Source organism: Mustela nigripes, chromosome 2 (assembly GCF_022355385.1).
Source record: "Mustela nigripes isolate SB6536 chromosome 2, MUSNIG.SB6536, whole genome shotgun sequence".
In the NCBI taxonomy this organism is placed as follows: domain Eukaryota; kingdom Metazoa; phylum Chordata; class Mammalia; order Carnivora; family Mustelidae; genus Mustela; species Mustela nigripes.
In genome coordinates, this window is record NC_081558.1 from 91,287,508 (window position 1) to 91,306,706 (window position 19,199).

Genomic DNA, 19,199 nt, shown 5'->3' on the forward strand with positions numbered 1-19,199 from the left:
TTATATGGTATTTGATAAGCTAAATTTTTTTTTCTAAATGGTTATCCACATATTTTATTGACTGTTAGATTTTTGAGAACTTGACAGAGTGATTCTAAAATTTTTATGGAAGAATAAATGAATGGTACTAAGCAGCATTTTCTAAAAGAGCGAGGGTGATGTTCTATCAAATATTAAAATGTATTATATTAAAAAGAACAGTTCTTAAACAACGTGACATTATTAGTTGCAATGATAGAATGATGGTTATATATGCATAGAAAAGGATCCATTTAGTCACTAAAACATAAGGTTATTTCTGTTTAGAAGGCAAGAAATCACGTGGTACTTTCCCTCTTGTCCATATAGAAATGTTGAAAGGAGATATTAAGGGAAATCTTTGAGAACATTAAAACATTTAAAAAATTAAAGTATTAAGCCAGCAGAGAGTATAAAATATTTAGCTGATAAATGTTATATGAGAAAAATAGAGGTTCCATTAAATATACATGTTTTCCTTTTGAAATATTTAGATGACTGTATATCATTCAAGTTAGCTTTAAATCTACTTCTCAATTTTATATGTATATATATACATATGTGTGTATATATATATATATATATATATATAATTTTTAAAGCATCCTTTTCATGTTACAACCTATGAAGAAAAGATGATCCTAACTCAAATGTTAATCTGTTGTCTTGGTAGAAATATCAGAGTTAATTGAATTGGGTCAGACCTACTGTTGAAAGTTTATAGTGACATAGACACAACAGTGATAAGAGGGTGTTACTGGGAGCCAGTCTCTTAATGGGCTCTTCAAGCTGCTCCCTGTTGGAAATGCTGCAAGGCTGTAGCCTGCACTGACATATTTGGAGTCGACACTGATGGGGAGATTGATAAAGATGGATCCTGCCACAGTCATAGCTTCATTCTGGGATCCTTTGGAAAATAAAAAGCCCTTGTTTTTTCATATCACATTGTTCTCAGGAATCTCACTATCTGGGAAAGCCATTCCATTGAAGCATCAGGATTACAGTAAAGCCAGAGAAGGATTTGACCTCAGTTGCAGCCACCCCCCCACTTCCCCTACTCTCACACTTCCATTGCCCACCTTGTATTTTATTCCCATCTCCTTGACATAAATTGCCTCTTTAATTATTTCTTTACTTTTAATACCTCTTCTGTGAGTTGTATTGTTGAGATAATTCCACCCATTCCAACAGAGTAGTTAGAATGCAACATGTTAGATTAATAAGAGGAAGTTCTGCAGAGGGGCGGAAGAAAGTATAGAGGGAGAGATGTATGGGGATGGGTTCATATTTACATTTTAATGATAACTGTTACTGTGTGTGCATCTCTTTGGCTGTGCTATAGGAATACTTGAAGCGTTTCAATGGAAGCATACCTCCCTGCTAATATTTGAATAGTATAAATTGGATAATGAATTCTTTTAGAAGCATTATACGTTGTGTACTCTGTTACTTTATGTCTCAGTTTTAATTGAACATTAAAGGAATGCAGTATTATAATTGTAACTTTGGCAATATCTTTATCTAGAGGCCTGTTGCCATTTTTGTCTTTTATGAAATTTTTTTGTCCAAGAAAGGGAGGATTACATTTTTTTTCTTTCAGATGGAGTTGGTGTAATATATTCTTGGTTATCCAAATTCTCATAGTTTGAGGATTTTTAAATGATAAATATTCACAGTGTGTAAAAAAGCATGATACATAGCTGTATGATCTTAATTACATTAAAATACTTACTTGCGTAGATACACACATGGGACCCAGAAGTCAAACTGTAAACTGCTTGTGATTATGGATGACTTTGTTCTTTGCTTCTTGTGTTTTTCAGTTTCCTCTTATGCATGTGTTAACTTTTAAAAAATACATTTTTTAAAACCCAAGAAAAAATAAGAAGTTGTTCTGGTTTTGAGTTCAAAAAATTATTGGCAGTGGTTATTGCCAAAAAAGCTCAAAAATAGATTAGCCTTAAGATTCCTCTAATGCCAGATATTTAAGAGAAATAATTGTTACTTTGTAAGTAGTTTATATGGTTGTTTCTGTTAGTCTTAGAAGAGGTATTTTGGAGATATTCTAGTGTGGTTCTGTTCAATAGAAATAAAATGAGAATAATATGTAACTTAAAACTTTCTAGAAGTCACATTTAAAAAGTAAAAAAGAAAGAGGTAAAGATTTTGTTTATTTGAGAGAGAAAGAGAGAGATAGCAAGAGCAGAGTTAGGTGCAGAGGAAGAGAGGAAAGCAGATTTCCCAGTGGGGCTCAAACCCAGAATCCTAGGACCATGACTTGAGCTGAAGGCAGATGCCTAACCGACTGAGCCACCCAGGCGCCTGCTACTGCGGTGTTAAACACATAATGCTAGTGTTTTGTAATTACGTGTTGTCTTTCATCTCAAGTGTCCATTTGGGCAGAGGCTTTCTAGCTTTGTTCTGCCAAGGCCCAGGGCGGCTGTGCAGTTTAAGATGGGGTCAGGAAGGTTCAGCAAGTTGGACTCCAGTCTCTCCTCCGCACCCTCACCCAGTCTCTTCAGTTATTTTTTTCTGTACAGGGTTCTTTATAAGAGTTTCCCTTGAGGCAGAAAATGTATATATTGCATTTTAAAAGTTTGGACACAGTTGCATGCTCGGCAGTTATTCTTGTGGACCTAAACCTATTTGATTTCTTTTTTTCAGACTGTTATAGGAATCTGGTAAGAAGTTTTTGGTTCTTTACACCGGAATCTTGATCTGTAATTTCTACAAACACTATTTGTCTGTTTCTTCACCTTTCTCCTTCCAGTATTCCTCTGCCTTATGGGCACTATTGAGCATCTACTTTATGTGATCATAGTATAAGATTTGGGTCCTGTACAGTATACAGTAAAATCTTTAATCCATGGCAGATTGATTTCCTAAAGACATTTCCATTTAAATTGCTAAAAATAAAACTGGATACCTTTACCTTTTAAAAATATTTACGATAAGACAGTTTTACTTACACAGACAGTTCATGTCTGTCTTCAGTATTTAGATGAAGTACCTATCTGGATGCAGGATTAAAACTTGTGACCGCTAACAACATGGATGGAACTAGAGCGTATCATGCTTAGCGAAATAAGTCAAGCAGAGAAAGACAACTATCATATGATCTCCCTGATATGAGGAAGTGGTGATGCAACATGGAGGCTTAAGTGGGTAGGAGAAGAATAAATGAAACAAGATGGGATTGGGAGGGAGACAAACCATAAGTGACTCTTAATCTCACAAAACAAACTGAGGGTTGGTGGGGGGAGGGGATTTGGGAGAAGGGGGTGGGATTATGGACATTGGGGAGGGTATGTGCTTTGGTGAGTGCTGTGAAGTGTGTAAACCTGGTGATTCACACACCTGTACCCCTGGGGATAAAAATATATGTTTATAAAAATAAAAAATTAATTAAAAAAAAAAAAACTTGTGAACACTAGAAAGTTGGAAACTAAAAACTAGGATAGCTGGGATACACAACCTAGGAATTATCGAAGTCTGCTGGAACCTATACTATAGGTTTGTGAGATAGTCACTAACCAGTTTTAATCAATGTACCTCAGTAGATAAATCATTGAAAGAAACTAATTTTTTTAATTTTAATTTTTTTTAAAGAAACTAATTTGAGATACACCGTATTTGGTTAAGTCTTTTAGCTCAGGAATTGTCTAAATATTGATGATAGAACCAATCTTTCCTCTCCTCCATGCGCCTTTTTTCTCAAGGAACAAAATTCCTCAGTTCCCTTCACCCCAGATTTAAACATTTTGTGGTCATTTTGTAATGTAGTTCCTGTATTTTCTGTGATATAAAGAGGAGAGGAATCCAGTTTTCTTATGTGATGACTCAGATGACTCAGATGCAGTTAGACTTCTGCACTAGTGGGAGAATAATGCAGCTGTTCCTGTAGTAGGTGGGTAGCATCTCTTCTCCTGAGGAATCCCTTTCCCTTCTCAGTTCTTTTTTACCGCTTCTCAAGGTAGTTATTATATGATTTCTTAAGGTTTCATTATTTGAGAGCAGTTTTCTGTTTGTGACAACATGGAGAGGGAGGTACAGAGATTTCCTGTGTGCTCCCATACATGCATGGCCTCCTCCATTCTCAACATCACTCACCAGAATGCTACCTTTGTTACTAGGGATGACCCTACACTGACACATGATAGTTTACTTTAGGGCTTCCTCTTGGTATTTTTTGCTCTGTATGAGTTTGTACAAATGTGTAATGACAATACCCATCATTGTAATAGCATACCGAGTATTTTCATGGCCATAAAATTCCTCTGTGCTTTTCCTGTTCATCTTTCTCCTGCCCTGCATCCCCATAATCACTGATATTTTTATTGTCTCTCTAGTTTTGCCTCTTCTAGAATGTCATATAGTTGGAATCATACACTATATAGTCTTTACAGATGGGCTTCTTTCTCTTATTAATGTGCATTTAAAGTTCCTCCGTGTCTTTTCATGTCTTGATAGCTCATGTTTTTAGCACTGAATGATATTCCATTGTTTGGATGTACCACAATTTATTTATCCACTCACTTACCGAAGGACATCTTGGTTGCTTCCAAGTTTGGGCAATTATGAATAGAACTGCTGTGAACATACATGTGCAGGTTTTTGTGAGAACATATTTTCAACTCCTTAGGGTAAATGGCAAAGAACACAATTGCTGGATCATATGGTAAGAATATATTAAATTTTGTAAGAGAACACCACATTGTCTTCCAAAATGCCTACAACATTTTGTATTCATACCAGCCATGTATGAGAGTTCTTGCTGCTCCACATCCTCACCAGCATTTGGTATCATCACTGTTCCAGATTTTGGTCATTCCGATAGATGTGTAATTATTGCATTAATTTGCATTTCCCTGGTGACATATGATGTAGATCATCTTTTCATATGTCTATTTGCCATCTGTATATCTTTTTTGGTGAGATGTCTTTTCAGGTCTTTGGCCCATTTTTTAATGGAGTCATTTGTTTCCTTATTCTTGGGTTTTAATCTTGATATATTTTGTATAATGGTCCTTTATCAGGTATGTCTTTTGCAAATATTTTCTCCCAGCCCCTGGCTTGTCTTGCTGTTCTCGATACTGTCTTTCAGGGAGTGGAAGTTTTTAATTTTAATCAAGTTCAGTTATTTATTTCAGGGCTTATGTCTTTTGTGTCATATCTAAAAAAGCATTCCTATACCCAAAGTTATCTAGGTTTTCTTCTATGCTATCTCCTAGAAGTTTATAGTTTTGCATTTTACATTTAGGTCTATGATCCATTTTGAGTTGATTTTTATGAAGGTTAGAAGGTCTCTGTCTAGATTTATTTTTTTGCTTAAGGTTGTCCAGTTGTTACAGGACCATTTGTTGAAGAGACTGTCTTTGTTCTATTGTATTGCCTTTGCTCCTTTGTTAAAGATTAGTTGACTCTGTTTATAGGGGTCCATTGCTGGGCTCACTATTCTGTTCTATTAAACCGTTTCTCTTTTCTTTTACTGGTATTTTGATGTCTTAATAATCATTGCTTTATAGTAAATCATGAAGTCAGGTAGCATGAGTCTTCCAACTTCTTCTTCTTTTTTTTTTTAAGATTTTATTTATTTATTTGACAGAGAGAGAGAGAGATCGATCCCAAGTAGGCAGAGAGGCAGGCAGAGAGGGGTGGGGGAAGCAAGCTCCCTGCTGAACAGAGAGCCTGATGTGGGGCTCAATTCCAGGACTCTGGGATCATGACCGGAGCCGAAGGCAGAGGCTTAACCCACTAAGTCACCCAGGCACTCCTCCTCCAACTCTTTCTTCTTCTTCAATATTGTGTTGGCTAATCTGAGTCTTTTGCCTTTCTGTGTAAACTTTACAATCAGTTGGCCAATATCCATAAAATAATTTGCTGGGATTTTGATGGGGATTGTGTTGAATCCATAGATCACAGGGGTAGGAACTGACATTTTGACAGTGTTGAGTTCTCCTATCCATGAACATGGAATTTCTCCTCATTTTCTTAGTTCTTTGATCTAATTCATCAGTTTTATAGTTTCCTTTAAATAGATCTTGTATTTATTTAGTTATATTCATACTTAGATGTTAATATAGATGATACCATGTTTTTAATTTAAATTCCACATTTTCATTATTGGTATATAGAAAAGTGATTGAGTTTTGTATATTAACCTTATATCCTGCAACTTTGCTATAATTTCTTATTAATTCCAGGAGGGTTTTTTTTTTCTTTTTAAGTTTTTATTTTAATTCCAGTTAGTTAATATACAGTGTAATACTAGTTTCAGGTGTACAACATAGTGATTCAGCAATTCCATATATCAGCCAGTGCTCATCACAATATGTATACTCCTTAATCCCCATCATCTATTTAACCCATCTCCCTACCCACCTCTCCCTCTGGTAACTATCAGTTTGTTCTCTGTCATTAAGAGTCTGTTTCTTTCTCTTTTTCCCTTTGCTTCTTTATTGTGTTTCTTAAATTCTACTCATGAGTGAAATCATATGGTATTAATCTTTTTCTGACTTACTTCTCTTAGCATTACATTCTTTAGCTCCATCCTTGTCATTGTAAATGACATGATTTCATTCCTTTTCATAGGTAATAGTCCATTGTGTATATATACTACCTCTTCTTTATCCATTCATCAGTCGATGGACACTTGGACTGCTTCCATAGCATGGCTATTGTAAATAATGCTGCTATAAACATAGGGGTGCATATGTCTCTTTGAATTAGTGTTTTTTATTTGTTGGGTAAATACCCAATAGTGGGATTGCTAGATGGTAGGGTTCTATTTTTAATTTTTGAGGATTCTTCTAGGAGAGTTATTTGTTGTTGTTGATTCAGATTTTCTACATGGACTATCATGTTATCCTTGAGCAAAGGCAGCTTTTGTGTCTTCCTTTCCAATCTGTATACCTTTTATTTCCTTTTCTTGCCTTATTGCGTTAGCAAGGTCATCCAGTTGATATTAAAAAGGAGTAGTGAGAAGTGTATCCTTGACTTGTACCTGATCTTAGTGGGAAAGCTTTGAGTTTCTCATTATTAAGTATGATGTTAGCTGTACAGTTTTTTTTTCTTAGATTATCTTTAGCAAGTTGAGAAAGTTCCCTTCTAGTCCCAGTTTTTATCATGAATGGGTTTTTTGGGTCATGAGTAGGTTATTATAAATAAGCTAATGCTTTACATTTTTTGGCAGTAAAACTCACTTTATTTTAGTCTTCCTTATTCATCAATTCTTCTTTTATTATTTCACTTCTGTCTATTGGTAATCTGTGTTTCTAGGCTCAGCTTGTCAATCGGAAACAGAAATTAGAGTCTGTGGAGCTGTCCAGCCAGTCGGAAATTCAACACCTGAGCAGTAAGCTGGAGCGGGCCAATGATACTATCTGTGCCAATGAGTTGGAAATAGAGCGCCTCACCATGAGGGTCAATGACTTGGTTGGAACCAATATGACTGTTATGCAAGAGCAGCGGCAAAAAGAAGAAAAATTGAGGGAATCTGAAAAACTATTAGAGGTTTGTTTTTAAATTACTATAGTTAGTGAAATGTGTGTATGCATGTTTTTAAGAGAAAATAACCCAAAAGTCCATTAACTGAATGAATAAAGAAGATGTGGAGTGTGTACACACACACACACACACACACACACACACAGAGAGAGAGAGAGAGAGAGAGAGGAATATTACTCAGCCATCAAAAAGAATGAAATCCTGCCATTTGCAATGACACAGATGGAACTAGAGTGTATTATGCTAAGTGAAATAAGTTTGAGAAAGACAAATACCATGATTTCACTCATATGTGGAATTTAAGAAACAAAACAGATGAGCATAGGCAAAGGGGAAAAAAGAGGGAGGCAAACCATAAGAAACTCTTATAGATAGAGAACAACTAAGGGTTGCTGGAATGGAGGTGGGTTGGGGGAAGGGGATAATTGGGTGACGGGCACTTGTGATGAGCCCTGGGTGTTACATGTAAGTGATGAATCACTGAATTCTCCTCCTGAAACCAATATTACATTATATGTTAACTAACTAGCATTTTTTATATTTATCTTTTTATTAGTTTCAGAGGTAGAATTTAGTGATTCATCAGTTACATATAACACCCAGTGGTCATTATATCACGTGCTTTTCTTAATGCCCATCACCCAACTATCCCTTCCCCTCCAACCCTTCTCCCCTCCAGCTAACCCTGAGTTTGCTTCCTAGAGTTCACAGTCTCTATGGTTTGCCTCCCTCTCAATTTTCATCTTATTTATTTTTCCTTCCTTTCCCCTATGTTCATCTGTTTTGTTTCTTAAATTGCACATATGGCTGAAATCATATGGTATTTGTCTTTCTCTGACTGATTTATTTTGCTTAGCATAATACCCTCTAACTCCATCCACATCATTGCAAATTGCAAGATTTCATTTTTTTTTTGATGGCTGAGTAATATTCCAGGGTGTGTGTGTGTGTATGTGCTCACGCACCACATCTTCTTTATCTGTTTATCTGTTGATGGACATCTGAGCTTTCATATTTTGGCTATTGTGGACATTGCTGCTATAAACATTGGGGTTCATGTGCCCCTTTAAATCACTATGTTTGTATCCTTTTGATAAATACCTAGTACTCTAATTACTGGGTCATAGGATGGCTCTATTTTCAACTTTTTGAGGAACATCCATACTGTTTTCCGGAGTGGCTGCACCAGCTTGCATTCCCACCAGCAGTGTAGGAGGGTTCCCCTTTCTCTGCATCCTCGCCAACATCTGTTCTTTCCTGAGTTGTTCATTTTAGTTATTCTTACCAGTGTGTGGTAGTATCTGGTTGTGGTTTTGATTTGTATTTCTCTGATGCTGAGTGATGTTGAACATTTTTTCATGTGTCTGTTGGCCTTTTGTATGTCTTCTTTGGAGAAAATGTCTCTTCATGTCTTCTGCCCATTTCTTGGCTGGATTTTTTATTTTTTGGGTGTTAAGTTTGATGAGTTCTTTATGGATTTTGGTCAGTAGCCCCTTATTTGGTAAGGCATTGGGGCAAATATCTTCTCCCATTCTGTGGGTTGCCTTTTAGTTTTGCTGACTTGTTTCCTTTGCTGGGCAAGAGCTTTTTATCTTGATGAAGTCCCAGTAGTTCATTTTTGCCCTTTTTCCCCTTGCTTTTGGCAATATGTCTAGTGAGAAGTTGCTGCAGCCAAGGTCAAAGAGGTTGCTGCCTGTGTTCTCTAGGATTTTGGTGGATTCCTGTCTCACATTTAGGACTTTCATTCATTTCTTGTTTATTTTTGTATATGGTGTAAGAAAGTAGTCCAGTTCATGCTTCTGCATTTGGCTGTCCAATTTTCCCAACATCATTTGTTGACTAATTGGAATTTTAATAAGAACTTAAAGAAAATTAACCTTGAACTTGGTTCGAGAATCTGTGGATTCTTCCATATTCCCTAGCTAATGGATCAGACATTGATAGCCTTATTAATATTGTACCTGTTATAGTCTGACTCTCTGGCTTTCTTTTCTCATGAAATAGAAAAATTGTAATAACATCTGACTTTTTTCTATTTTTCAGATTCTCCAGGAAGAAAAGAGAGAATTGAAAGCAACACTTCAGTCTCAAGAAAATTCCATGCATGAGGAAAGAATGCAAAAGGAGAAGCTACAGGCAAAGTTAAAGCCAACTGACACTCAACACACACTAGAGACCGTAAGGTATAATTAATCTTTAATATTAATTACATCCACTTGGAGTTTTGAAATTGAGAACCAGTTTTAATATTATTATATATTCATAATTTTGTGTTTGATCACCTTATGCGTTTTCTTATTCACCTTTAATTTCTGAGTTAGATTTTTATAGCGTTATAATTTTTTTCTGCCTCCAGTTTGGGTCCCTAATGAAAAGACTGTAATGTTAGAAAGTAGAAACCACTTGGTCAATCTATACTCTTGGTAAAACTCCAAATGTGGAAGGAATTGTGGTCCATGTCTCCTGGAATGCCTCCCTTTCTTGGTAGACTAGGTCATGACAAGTGGCTGCTTGTCATCAACATCATCAATAAGGCAACTATCGAGATAGCTCATTAAAAAAAAATCCTTCACCTCATTGTATTTCTATGTAGGAATTATTTCCGTGAGGCTTGTAGTGGAGAGTAATAGAAGGAACTATGCTCCTTTCGCTTGATTTAAGTCTGGTATACATTTCTGTACTTGCCAGAACTTTCCTGTAACTTTTTCAGCTTTTTTGGCTCAAGGTATCAAGTGGAAACAAAAAGTTTTGTCATTTTGCCTTTATCCTTGAAAAACAGGTCAAATCTCAGTTGAAAAAGGAGTTAACTGCTCCTGACTTTTTTGGGAAGCATCATCTGATGCCTCTTTATTCTCCCAAGTGTTCTTTTCCTGAAGCAGGAGACAAGCTGAAGAGTTCCGAAGAGTTTTATTACCAAAAACAAGTGGGAAACATGAACTGATTGTCCATTGTTTTATCTGCGAAGATCAGAGATCTTTAACAGCCCTCCTCTGTCTTTAGGTCACTGGAGGAGTCACAGGCCGAAAGGAGGTACACCTTGCAAGAGCAGGGGGACTTAGGCAACATGCTGTCCCATCTGGATTTCACCCACAGTAGTGAAGAACTTCTGCAGGCAGAGGTGACTCGTTTGGAAGGCAGGTAGATAATTACGTACACATTTCAAGAATGTTCAAGTAGCTAAAAATGATTCTTGATCATCATATTGATAAAGTAAACTAATGTCATAGTCTTAGTGAAGGGGCACCTGCATGGTTCAGTCACTTAAGCAACTGACTCCTGATTTTGGTGCAGGTCTTGATAGCAGGGTTGTGAGATGGAGTCCCATGCCAGGCTCTATGCTTGGTGGCAGTTTCCTGTCCCTCTGCTCCTCTCCCTGCTTGTGCTCGCTCTCTCTGTCTTAAAGAAATAAATAAAATCTTTAAATAAGTAGTCTTAGTGAAAAAATTAGTGTTTTTTTCTTTAGCATCCACAGATAGCCTAACTTTTTATTTCATTGCAAAAACAGAAGCAGTGAAAGGAGAGTTTCCTAATTTTTCTACCACCAAATCTACCAGTCTGCCTGCATTTGTGCCTGTAGTCTGTTAGAACACATGAGCTGATAGATGACATGTCTGTTCCCCTAAGATTTCACTATCGTCCTGTTTGCACAGTTTTTAATTTTCTTTTTACATCATCAAGTTCTTCCTTTCTGCTGAATCATTCTCGCTGGTATAAAGTAGGCTTTAATATTTCCCATATTGGGAAAAGATTAAAACCCTCCTTGAATCCTATATCCCTGGCAAGTTCTTCCCACATTTCTCTGCTCTCCTTCAAAATCAGATTCTTCAAAAGAGCTTTCTATACTGACTATACCAATTTTAATTTTGCATTTTGCAAAATTTATATTTTCTAGCATAGATTTTCCATTGATTGACTTTTTAGTATCTTACATGTGAGTATATTTTACTGTGCTCCCATCAGACTCTAAGGACCTACTTCTTATTTCTGACTTGCAGTGTGACCTTACACCCTTAGCCTCTTTAAGCCTCAATTTTCCCATCAGTAGCTAGGACAAGAGTATCTTGTGATTTTTCTCTCTCTCTACCTCAGTGTTTGACACACTGTACTGATGTACTTAGTACCAAATAAGCGAGCATTCTAGGATATTGAGAAATAGGTAAAATTGAGATAAATGGAAATAAACACCAGTGTTCAGTAATAATCAGTGTTCAGTAATAAAAATGACTTTAAAAGTTTTTTTTATCAAAAGAAAAAGGAACCCAAATTAAATAGTTTATTTGTATTGTTTAGTTTAAACAAAATATTCCCTGAGAAAGGAGCAAAAGGATTTTATTAGCAAAAGTGAGTGGTGAGATCTGAGAGTTATGGTGCCCCTGGTTCTCATATCTGGTGAGGGATTGATTGCTAAGTAAGGGTGACAAGTGGAAGCTTTGTGTAGGCTGGAATTGTAATCAAGTACGGTAGAGATTAGAATTACAATGGTAACTCCTATCCAGTTTAGGAGAGAAAAGTGGTAAAGTTGCTGTAATCTTCAGAATTTTATAACCAGTTAAATTTTAAGCAGAGGCAAAGGGTGTAGATAAACACAGAAATCAAAAATATCCCCAAAAGTTTGAATTGGATTTAGTTGCCTCTGTTGATGAGGAAATTGGAAATGAGTTTTAAATTGGGGGTGGGAGGTGCTATTTAAGATAATTCTTGGACAACAAAAGGTAAGTTAGATAATTAAATCTGTGGGCTTCAGGGTTTTTGAAGTATGTGATCATATTTTTGTCTCATACACAGCTTAGAGTCTGTGAGTGCAACATGTAAACAACTGAGCCAAGAACTGATGGAAAAATATGAAGAATTGAAGAAGATGGAAGTACATAACAATGAGTACAGGGCAGAGATTAAGAAGGTAAAAATCTGCCTGTCTGCAGTCGCCAAGTTGTATGTATTAGTGGACTGAGCTGTGGGTTGGAAGGTCACAGGAGTTATGTTTAATGATAGAAAAATGGGGTTCAAGGAGCCACTTGGTATTCGGAAGTAGACACACACCTTCAGCGTGCTTAGGGAAAGTTTTTGTCATCCTCAGGGATGACATAGAAGCATTCTTGAGGTAGTTGAAGCCTCTCCTCTCTGAACTCTAAGCTTTATTTTAAACATGTTTTGATGAAAAACTTTCTAAAAGATTTACACTCTTTTGCTTTCAAAACGGTTTCATATGAACGAGCACTTAATATTTTCACAGACTGAAGATGGTTGTTAAGGGTATGTATTCTGTGCCGTGGTGTACTCAGTATCTTCGTTGGCTGCTGAGGTGTGCCGAGTTGTCTGTCGGCATTCATGGGCCCCGGCTGGTGTGTTTGTTGACTCGTAATTTTTATCACTTATTTGAGATTACTTCTAGCTTCCTTCTTCCTCTTGCCTTTCTGTTGTCTTTTGTGGACAAAGGAAGCCATATAAACAAAATTTTTACCTTTGCCGCTGGAAAAAAAATAATGAAGTGCACAGGAGCTGTCTTCTAAATAATGCGCGCATGGACTTAGACACAGGTTCTCAGCATTTGAATAAACCATCTCTCCCCGTTTTGAGATTAATAAGTTATTGTGGGTGTAGCCATCTGACCTTCAGTGTAGACATACAGCTTGGTAAATTACTAATTTTCTGCAGACTGAATTAAGGAAAAGAATTCATGTCTTGGGGTAAGGTAAAAATTGCCCTACTATTTTAACTATTGACATATTTGTCTGTGTGCTTTCTTTTTATTCTTTATGCTTTCCTTTCTGTTTCTTTGTAGTTGAAAGAACAGATTTTACAGGCTGAACAAAGTTACAGTTCGGCTTTAGAAGGAATGAAGATGGAAATCTCACAGCTAACTCGAGAGTTACACCAGCGAGACATCACTATTGCTTCCACCAAAAGCTCATCCTCTGACATGGAAAAGCGACTCAAAGCAGAGATACAAAAGGCAGAAGCAAAAGCCGTAGAACACAAGGTGAAGCTTGAATAAAAACTCTTCATTTCAAGTATTTTTGAAGATTGAATTCAGTATAAATATAATTTCCACAGTATTTCATTCAGCAAATTTTTATTAGACTCCTGCAGTGGGCTGAGGTGTGCTGGTTCACAAGCATTCTGTGAGGATTGGTGGGGAGGCCAGAGCCTGTTTCAAGTGGCAATGGTGGAGCAGACCAGCTGAGGAGAGTGAGGAGGGAGAGTAAGTCACAGGCACACCTGCTCTTACTGTACTTTGCTTTATTACACATTGCGGATGTTACATTTTTCACAGACTGAAGGTTTGTGGCAACCCTATGATGAGCAAGTCAGTCAGCACCATTTTTCCAACAGCATTTGCTCACTTCATGTCTCTCTATCACATTTTGGTAATTCTCACAGATTTCAAACATTTTCATTATTACTATATTTGTATGGCAGTCCATGATCAGTAATTATAACCTGCTGAAAGCTCGGCGGGGGGGTTAGCATTTTTTAGCCAAAAAGTATTTTAAAATTAAAGTGCATACATTTTTTTTTTTAGACATAATGCTATTGGACACTTAATAGACTACAGTATAGTGTAAACATAACTTTTATATGCACGGGGAAACCAAAGTATTTATTTGACTCATTTTATTGTGATACTTGCTATATTGCGGCGCTCTGGGATTGAACCTGCAACATCTCCAAGGTTGTCTGTAGTCTCTTGTGAAAGGAGTGCAGTCCCTATGATGTCGGAGGTGGAAGCTGCATGAGAGGAGGCTAATACTGGAGAGTGGGAGGGATTGACCAGGGAACATGGTCATCTTTTTTTTTAAAGATTGATTGGTTGATTGATTGGTTTGAAAGAGCGAGCACGAGCAGGGAGAGGGGCAAAGGAAAGGGAGAGGGAGATAATCTCAAGCAGACAGCCCGCTGGACACAGAGCCCAGATGTGGGGCTTGATCTCAGGACCCTGAGTTTGTGACCTTAGCCAAATCAAGAGTCAGCCGCTTAACTGGCTGAGCCACCCGAGTGCCCCGAACTCATTCATCTTATATTTTAAATACATGTGTGTTAATACATCTTGACACATCTTTTTAAAAAATCTTTTTATTTTTTAATTTTTTTGATGATTTTATTTCTTTGAGAGAGAGACCATGCATGCATGAGTGGCAGGGAGGGAGAGAGGGAGAAGCAGACTCCCTGCTGGGCAGGGAGCTTGATTCAGAGCTCTATCCCAGGACCTTAACCAACTGAGCCACTCAGGTGCCATTAAAAAATCTTTTTAGAAAGATATTTATATATATAGATATGTTATATGTTTATTAACATATTAATATATTTCTATGAATGAATAATGCATCTTTGCCTAAGGAAAATGATATATGGAAACATTTTGTAGATGCATTTGATGTATTTGTTTGTTTTTCTGCTTTTCCCTTCTCAGGAGATTTTAGGACAGATGGAGTCACTCAAGTTAGAAAATCGTCATCTCTCTGAAATGGTGATGAAATTGGAATTGGGTTTACACGAGGTACATAATAGAAACTTAAGTTTATCTGTTATCCAAGTCTTTTAAAAAAATCACTTTGTAAATACTGATATTTTAAAGAGAGAGTAAGGATCAAACTGTGGAATGATCCTTCTGCAGAAACTTGCTCAAATAAAAAGAAGTCAAGACAGTTGATGGCAGTGGGCAAAATACCACTCCCCACTTCAGCAACTGGCAGATCTTTATATATTATATATACGACAAAATACATGTACAGTCTGTGATCTTAGTAGGGAGCATGTACATAAAGTGCTTAGCATTGTGCCTGGCATTTAGTAAGTGCACAATTAATGTTAGGTGCTATTATTATTATTGTTACAATGATGTTCATAATATCTTTTTCTTATAAAGTATATCATCTTTTATATAATTTGCCTTTTATTATATTTCTATAAGATATAATTCATTTAGTCAAATATTCTGAAATCTTTTGTGTTCAAAGTATTTTCATAGGTAATGAGACGGATGCAGTGATGAGTCAGATAGAATTCTTGGCTGTAAGAGATTGAGAGTGAAGTAGTAGGGGAGCACGAGTAGTGTGTACCAGCTCCTGTGAAACGGGGAGACTGTGCTTAGTTACAGTGAGTTCATAAGCGGTATGGATGTCCTTTCAGGTATTTTGTTATAAAATCCTTATAATTTGCAAAATGACCCATCTATTCTGACCCATTTCTTCTTAATGTAGGTCAAATGCTCAGAGATTGTAGAAATTTTTTCTCTCTGCATTTCAGAGACTCTGTGCCCCAGAGCCGTATGGCTACACAACATCCCTATTCACTACTAAGTAGTTTTAATTTCACAATCATGGATTATGGAGGCTGCAGTGGAAGAAAGTGCAAAACGTTAAATGAACACTTTATTTCAAGTAAAAGAAAATATCGGGGACTGTTTTTAAAATCTTTTGGGACAATAAGATTATCTTAGCATTATAAACGGTAAAGAATTTTACAACATAAATAATTTTGCAACATTAAAATGTAAAATTTGTGGATGGCAAAAGACTCCATAAAAAAAGACTAATAGACTGGGGGAAACAGTCTATAAATAGACAAAAGTTAATATATTAATATAAGGATTTCCTGGAAAGATAATAAAAAGATTAGAATTCAGTAGAAAAATGGACAAAGAACAGAGATAATTCATAAAAGTAATGCAAAAATCCAGTAAACAAGAAAAGCTGTTCAGCATCCCTAATAATCAAAACTAAATAGGTAAATACTTTTTTTGCCAACTGGCTTGACAATGATTTTTAAAAATGAATATAGCCAGTATTGGCGAGGATACAAGGCAACAGGCTCTTGTGCTCTGTTAATGGGAAAGTGAATTGGTATAGCCATTCTAGGGGACAATTTAGCAATATCCATTAAACTTGTAAACATATATAGCCTATAAACTTCTGGGTCATGTGCATTTCTGATTTTGATAATTATTGCAGAGTAGTTTTCCAGAAAGGTCATATCAGTTTGCATTCCCAAAGAATCCATCCTACAGGAGCAAATGTGCTGAAATAGCCATTTTGGTGTTATTTGCAATGTACAAAATTTTGAAGTAAACTAAATGTTAATCTGTAGAAGGATGATTGATTTGTGGCTGTCTATACTATGAAATATTATGTCATTTAAGGTGGCAGATGAAAATACGCATCTGATCTTGCTCCTTCCCAAATCCCTCTAACACTGTAATGAAAGGATTTTTTTTTAAGTGCAAACCAACAAGGGAAGGGAAAAAGAGGAGAGGAAAGAGCAGCTAAACCCTTTGTAAGGGGTCGTTGGAGGGAGAGAGGAAGGAAGGAAGGAAGGGAGGAGATTTTATTTACCCCTATAAAGCCTATATGAAGCTAGTATGGAGAAAGCCAAGGACCAACCTGATTTATATCACAGAAACTTCAAAAGGCTCAGGATTTGGCTGGCAATACCTGATTGAGAGAATCTTATCTTATACAGTGATTACCTGTTCATATTTAAGAGTTGGGAACCCTTAGGGGTGCTAAAACCAGACTATGACCAGAGATTCTGTTGAGCTTAATTTCTCCTGAAATTCCCATCTAACAGTGATAGTCCTGTCCTTTGTTCACACAGCCCAGCATGTGCTTGGCACACAATTTTTATATTACCTCTCACATTAATTTTTTAAAATTGTTAATAAAATAATTAATTTGAGAAAACTTTAAAAGATGACTGCCAAAAGCAAAGCACTGTTTTTTTTTATAAAAAATGTATATTCAGTGGCATCAAACATCAGACTCTAACTGGTCAAAATCCCATCAAGCAGTTTAAACTTCCTCTGGTTTTGAAATTACACACAGTGTGAACATGTTGTATGTATGAAGAATAATTTTTAGAAAGTTCCTTTTTTCATTTTACCACCTAGGAAGGTAGAATTACTTTTACAAATGGATGTTTGGATTAAATAACTATTTTTTTAATGAAATAATCTAATTATTTTAATAATGAAAACAGTAGCTCTGATAAAATTATTTGCCACCTTTAAAAAGTTGACAGTAGTTTTTCATTTACTCTTATGTCCTGCTTTTTTTTTTTTTTTTGAGATTTTAACTGGCATTGACAACTTACTAAAAAATTCTGTGACTTACTCTCACTATTGGTATACAGATAGTCGAAGGCTACATTTTAAAGTTTATGTTGTAATTCTGTTAAACTACTTCGACCAACTTATTATCAGAAAATTCTTTATAGAAAAGATCAAGTTAAATATCATATTAAATTCCAGAGAAAATTATCATAATTTTTCAGAATGCTAACAAAATATTTTGTCATTAGAGAAAAAACAAATGGTCTAGACTACTGTGTTTTCAGGTAGTATTACCAGGAAACACCTAGAAAAGTAAAATTCAGGATCACAGAACCCAGACCAGATCAGAATAGGATCACCTACCTTACACCTGAATGCTGTCTCGCTGTGTACTTCAAATTGATTTCTGGTACCACAAACAGGTGCTGATGTTAAGTAAAAGTCCTTAAGACCAGAGAGTACTTATTTAAAAGTTGTCCCTGCCAGTTGGAATTCCTTTTCTGAAGCTTCTGTTCAGATGTCTTTCTTTGAAATAGGTCTCTCAGTTTTCTTCCATAGATGCTCTGGAAGAACCCATGCTGCTATTTTCTTTCTTTTTTCTGTTTCTGATTCTCTCTTGTAGCTCTCCGCCCTCTGAGTTCCAGCCTTCCTCTAGCTCCTTAGATCTTCCTTGGCACATCAGGGAAGCCCATCATGCTCCTCATTTTCCACTCCCACTCACTATAAGAAACAACACTTGTTTTCTCATAAGGGAGGGGCCCAACCACAAATAGTCACTTTAACTAAAGCAAAGCCATAGATGAACTAGATACAACTAAAAAAAATAAAAAAAAAAAAGTAATTTCCTACCAGCTGTATCACAGATCACAAATTCTTATACAAATTAAGTAACTCTAGTATTCTTTTTCATTAGGCAAATTAATACAAATTAAGTAACTCTAGTATTCTTTTTCATTAGGCAAAAGAGATTTCACTAGCAGACCTCCAGGAGAATTATATTGAGGCATTAAATAAATTAGTGTCTGAAAATCAACAACTACAGAAAGATTTGATGGATACTAAGTCTAAGCTGGAAATTTCTACTCAGATGTGCAAAAAAAACCATGACAGGATCTTTAAACCGATACACGGCAGAGCACCTGAGTTCAAGAACACAGAGTTCAAGTAAAATTTCTTCACAGTTTACTTAAGATGTGTACCATTATAATTCTCCTTTCTTTGAGAGTAATTTTAGACTCACAGAAATTAAATCTTCCTCAAACAGCTCTATGTTTGACTCTTAAGTACAGTGTATACAAGCAAAGCTACTATGAGGTCACAAAGTGGCGGAGGAGGGTTATAAAGCACTTTTATTCAGATTTGAGTCTCACACACTCTGGACATATATATAAACAGTGTCCTCCCTGCCCCGAGCCTTTCCATGCTGCCTCCCACCGCTTGAACCCCCACTGGTACCATAAGAAGTCAGAATTGGCTTTTTTATATTAAGAAAGCTTCCTTTGTATTTTTGGTCAATTAATTATAAGCTGTTACCATAAGAAGTGAGCATTCCAGGAAAACCCACCTGGCTTCAGCTCTTACTATATGGCTCAAGTGTTTTCCTACCAACCTACCAAAGCCTGTGCAG

The 19,199-nt window shown here is 36.3% G+C and overlaps 1 protein-coding gene across 8 annotated transcripts in view; it reads left to right on the forward strand.

Annotated features, from left to right (window-relative positions):
- CEP63 (centrosomal protein 63) overlaps positions 1 to 19,199 on the forward strand; it is a 54,850-nt gene that overhangs the window by 32,673 nt on the left and 2,978 nt on the right. For 5 of the 8 annotated variants that reach the window (XM_059390954.1, XM_059390952.1, XM_059390950.1 and 2 more), the window contains 7 exons: positions 7,297 to 7,530; positions 9,568 to 9,707; positions 10,525 to 10,662; positions 12,310 to 12,424; positions 13,307 to 13,504; positions 14,936 to 15,022; positions 18,531 to 18,736. In XM_059390954.1, the coding sequence (XP_059246937.1) occupies positions 7,297 to 7,530; positions 9,568 to 9,707; positions 10,525 to 10,662; positions 12,310 to 12,424; positions 13,307 to 13,504; positions 14,936 to 15,022; positions 18,531 to 18,736 (1,118 nt within the window). The remainder of the gene's footprint in view (positions 1 to 7,296; positions 7,531 to 9,567; positions 9,708 to 10,524; positions 10,663 to 12,309; positions 12,425 to 13,306; positions 13,505 to 14,935; positions 15,023 to 18,530; positions 18,737 to 19,199) is intronic. The other 3 variants (XM_059390955.1, XM_059390956.1, XM_059390957.1) reach the window with 1 other exon arrangement.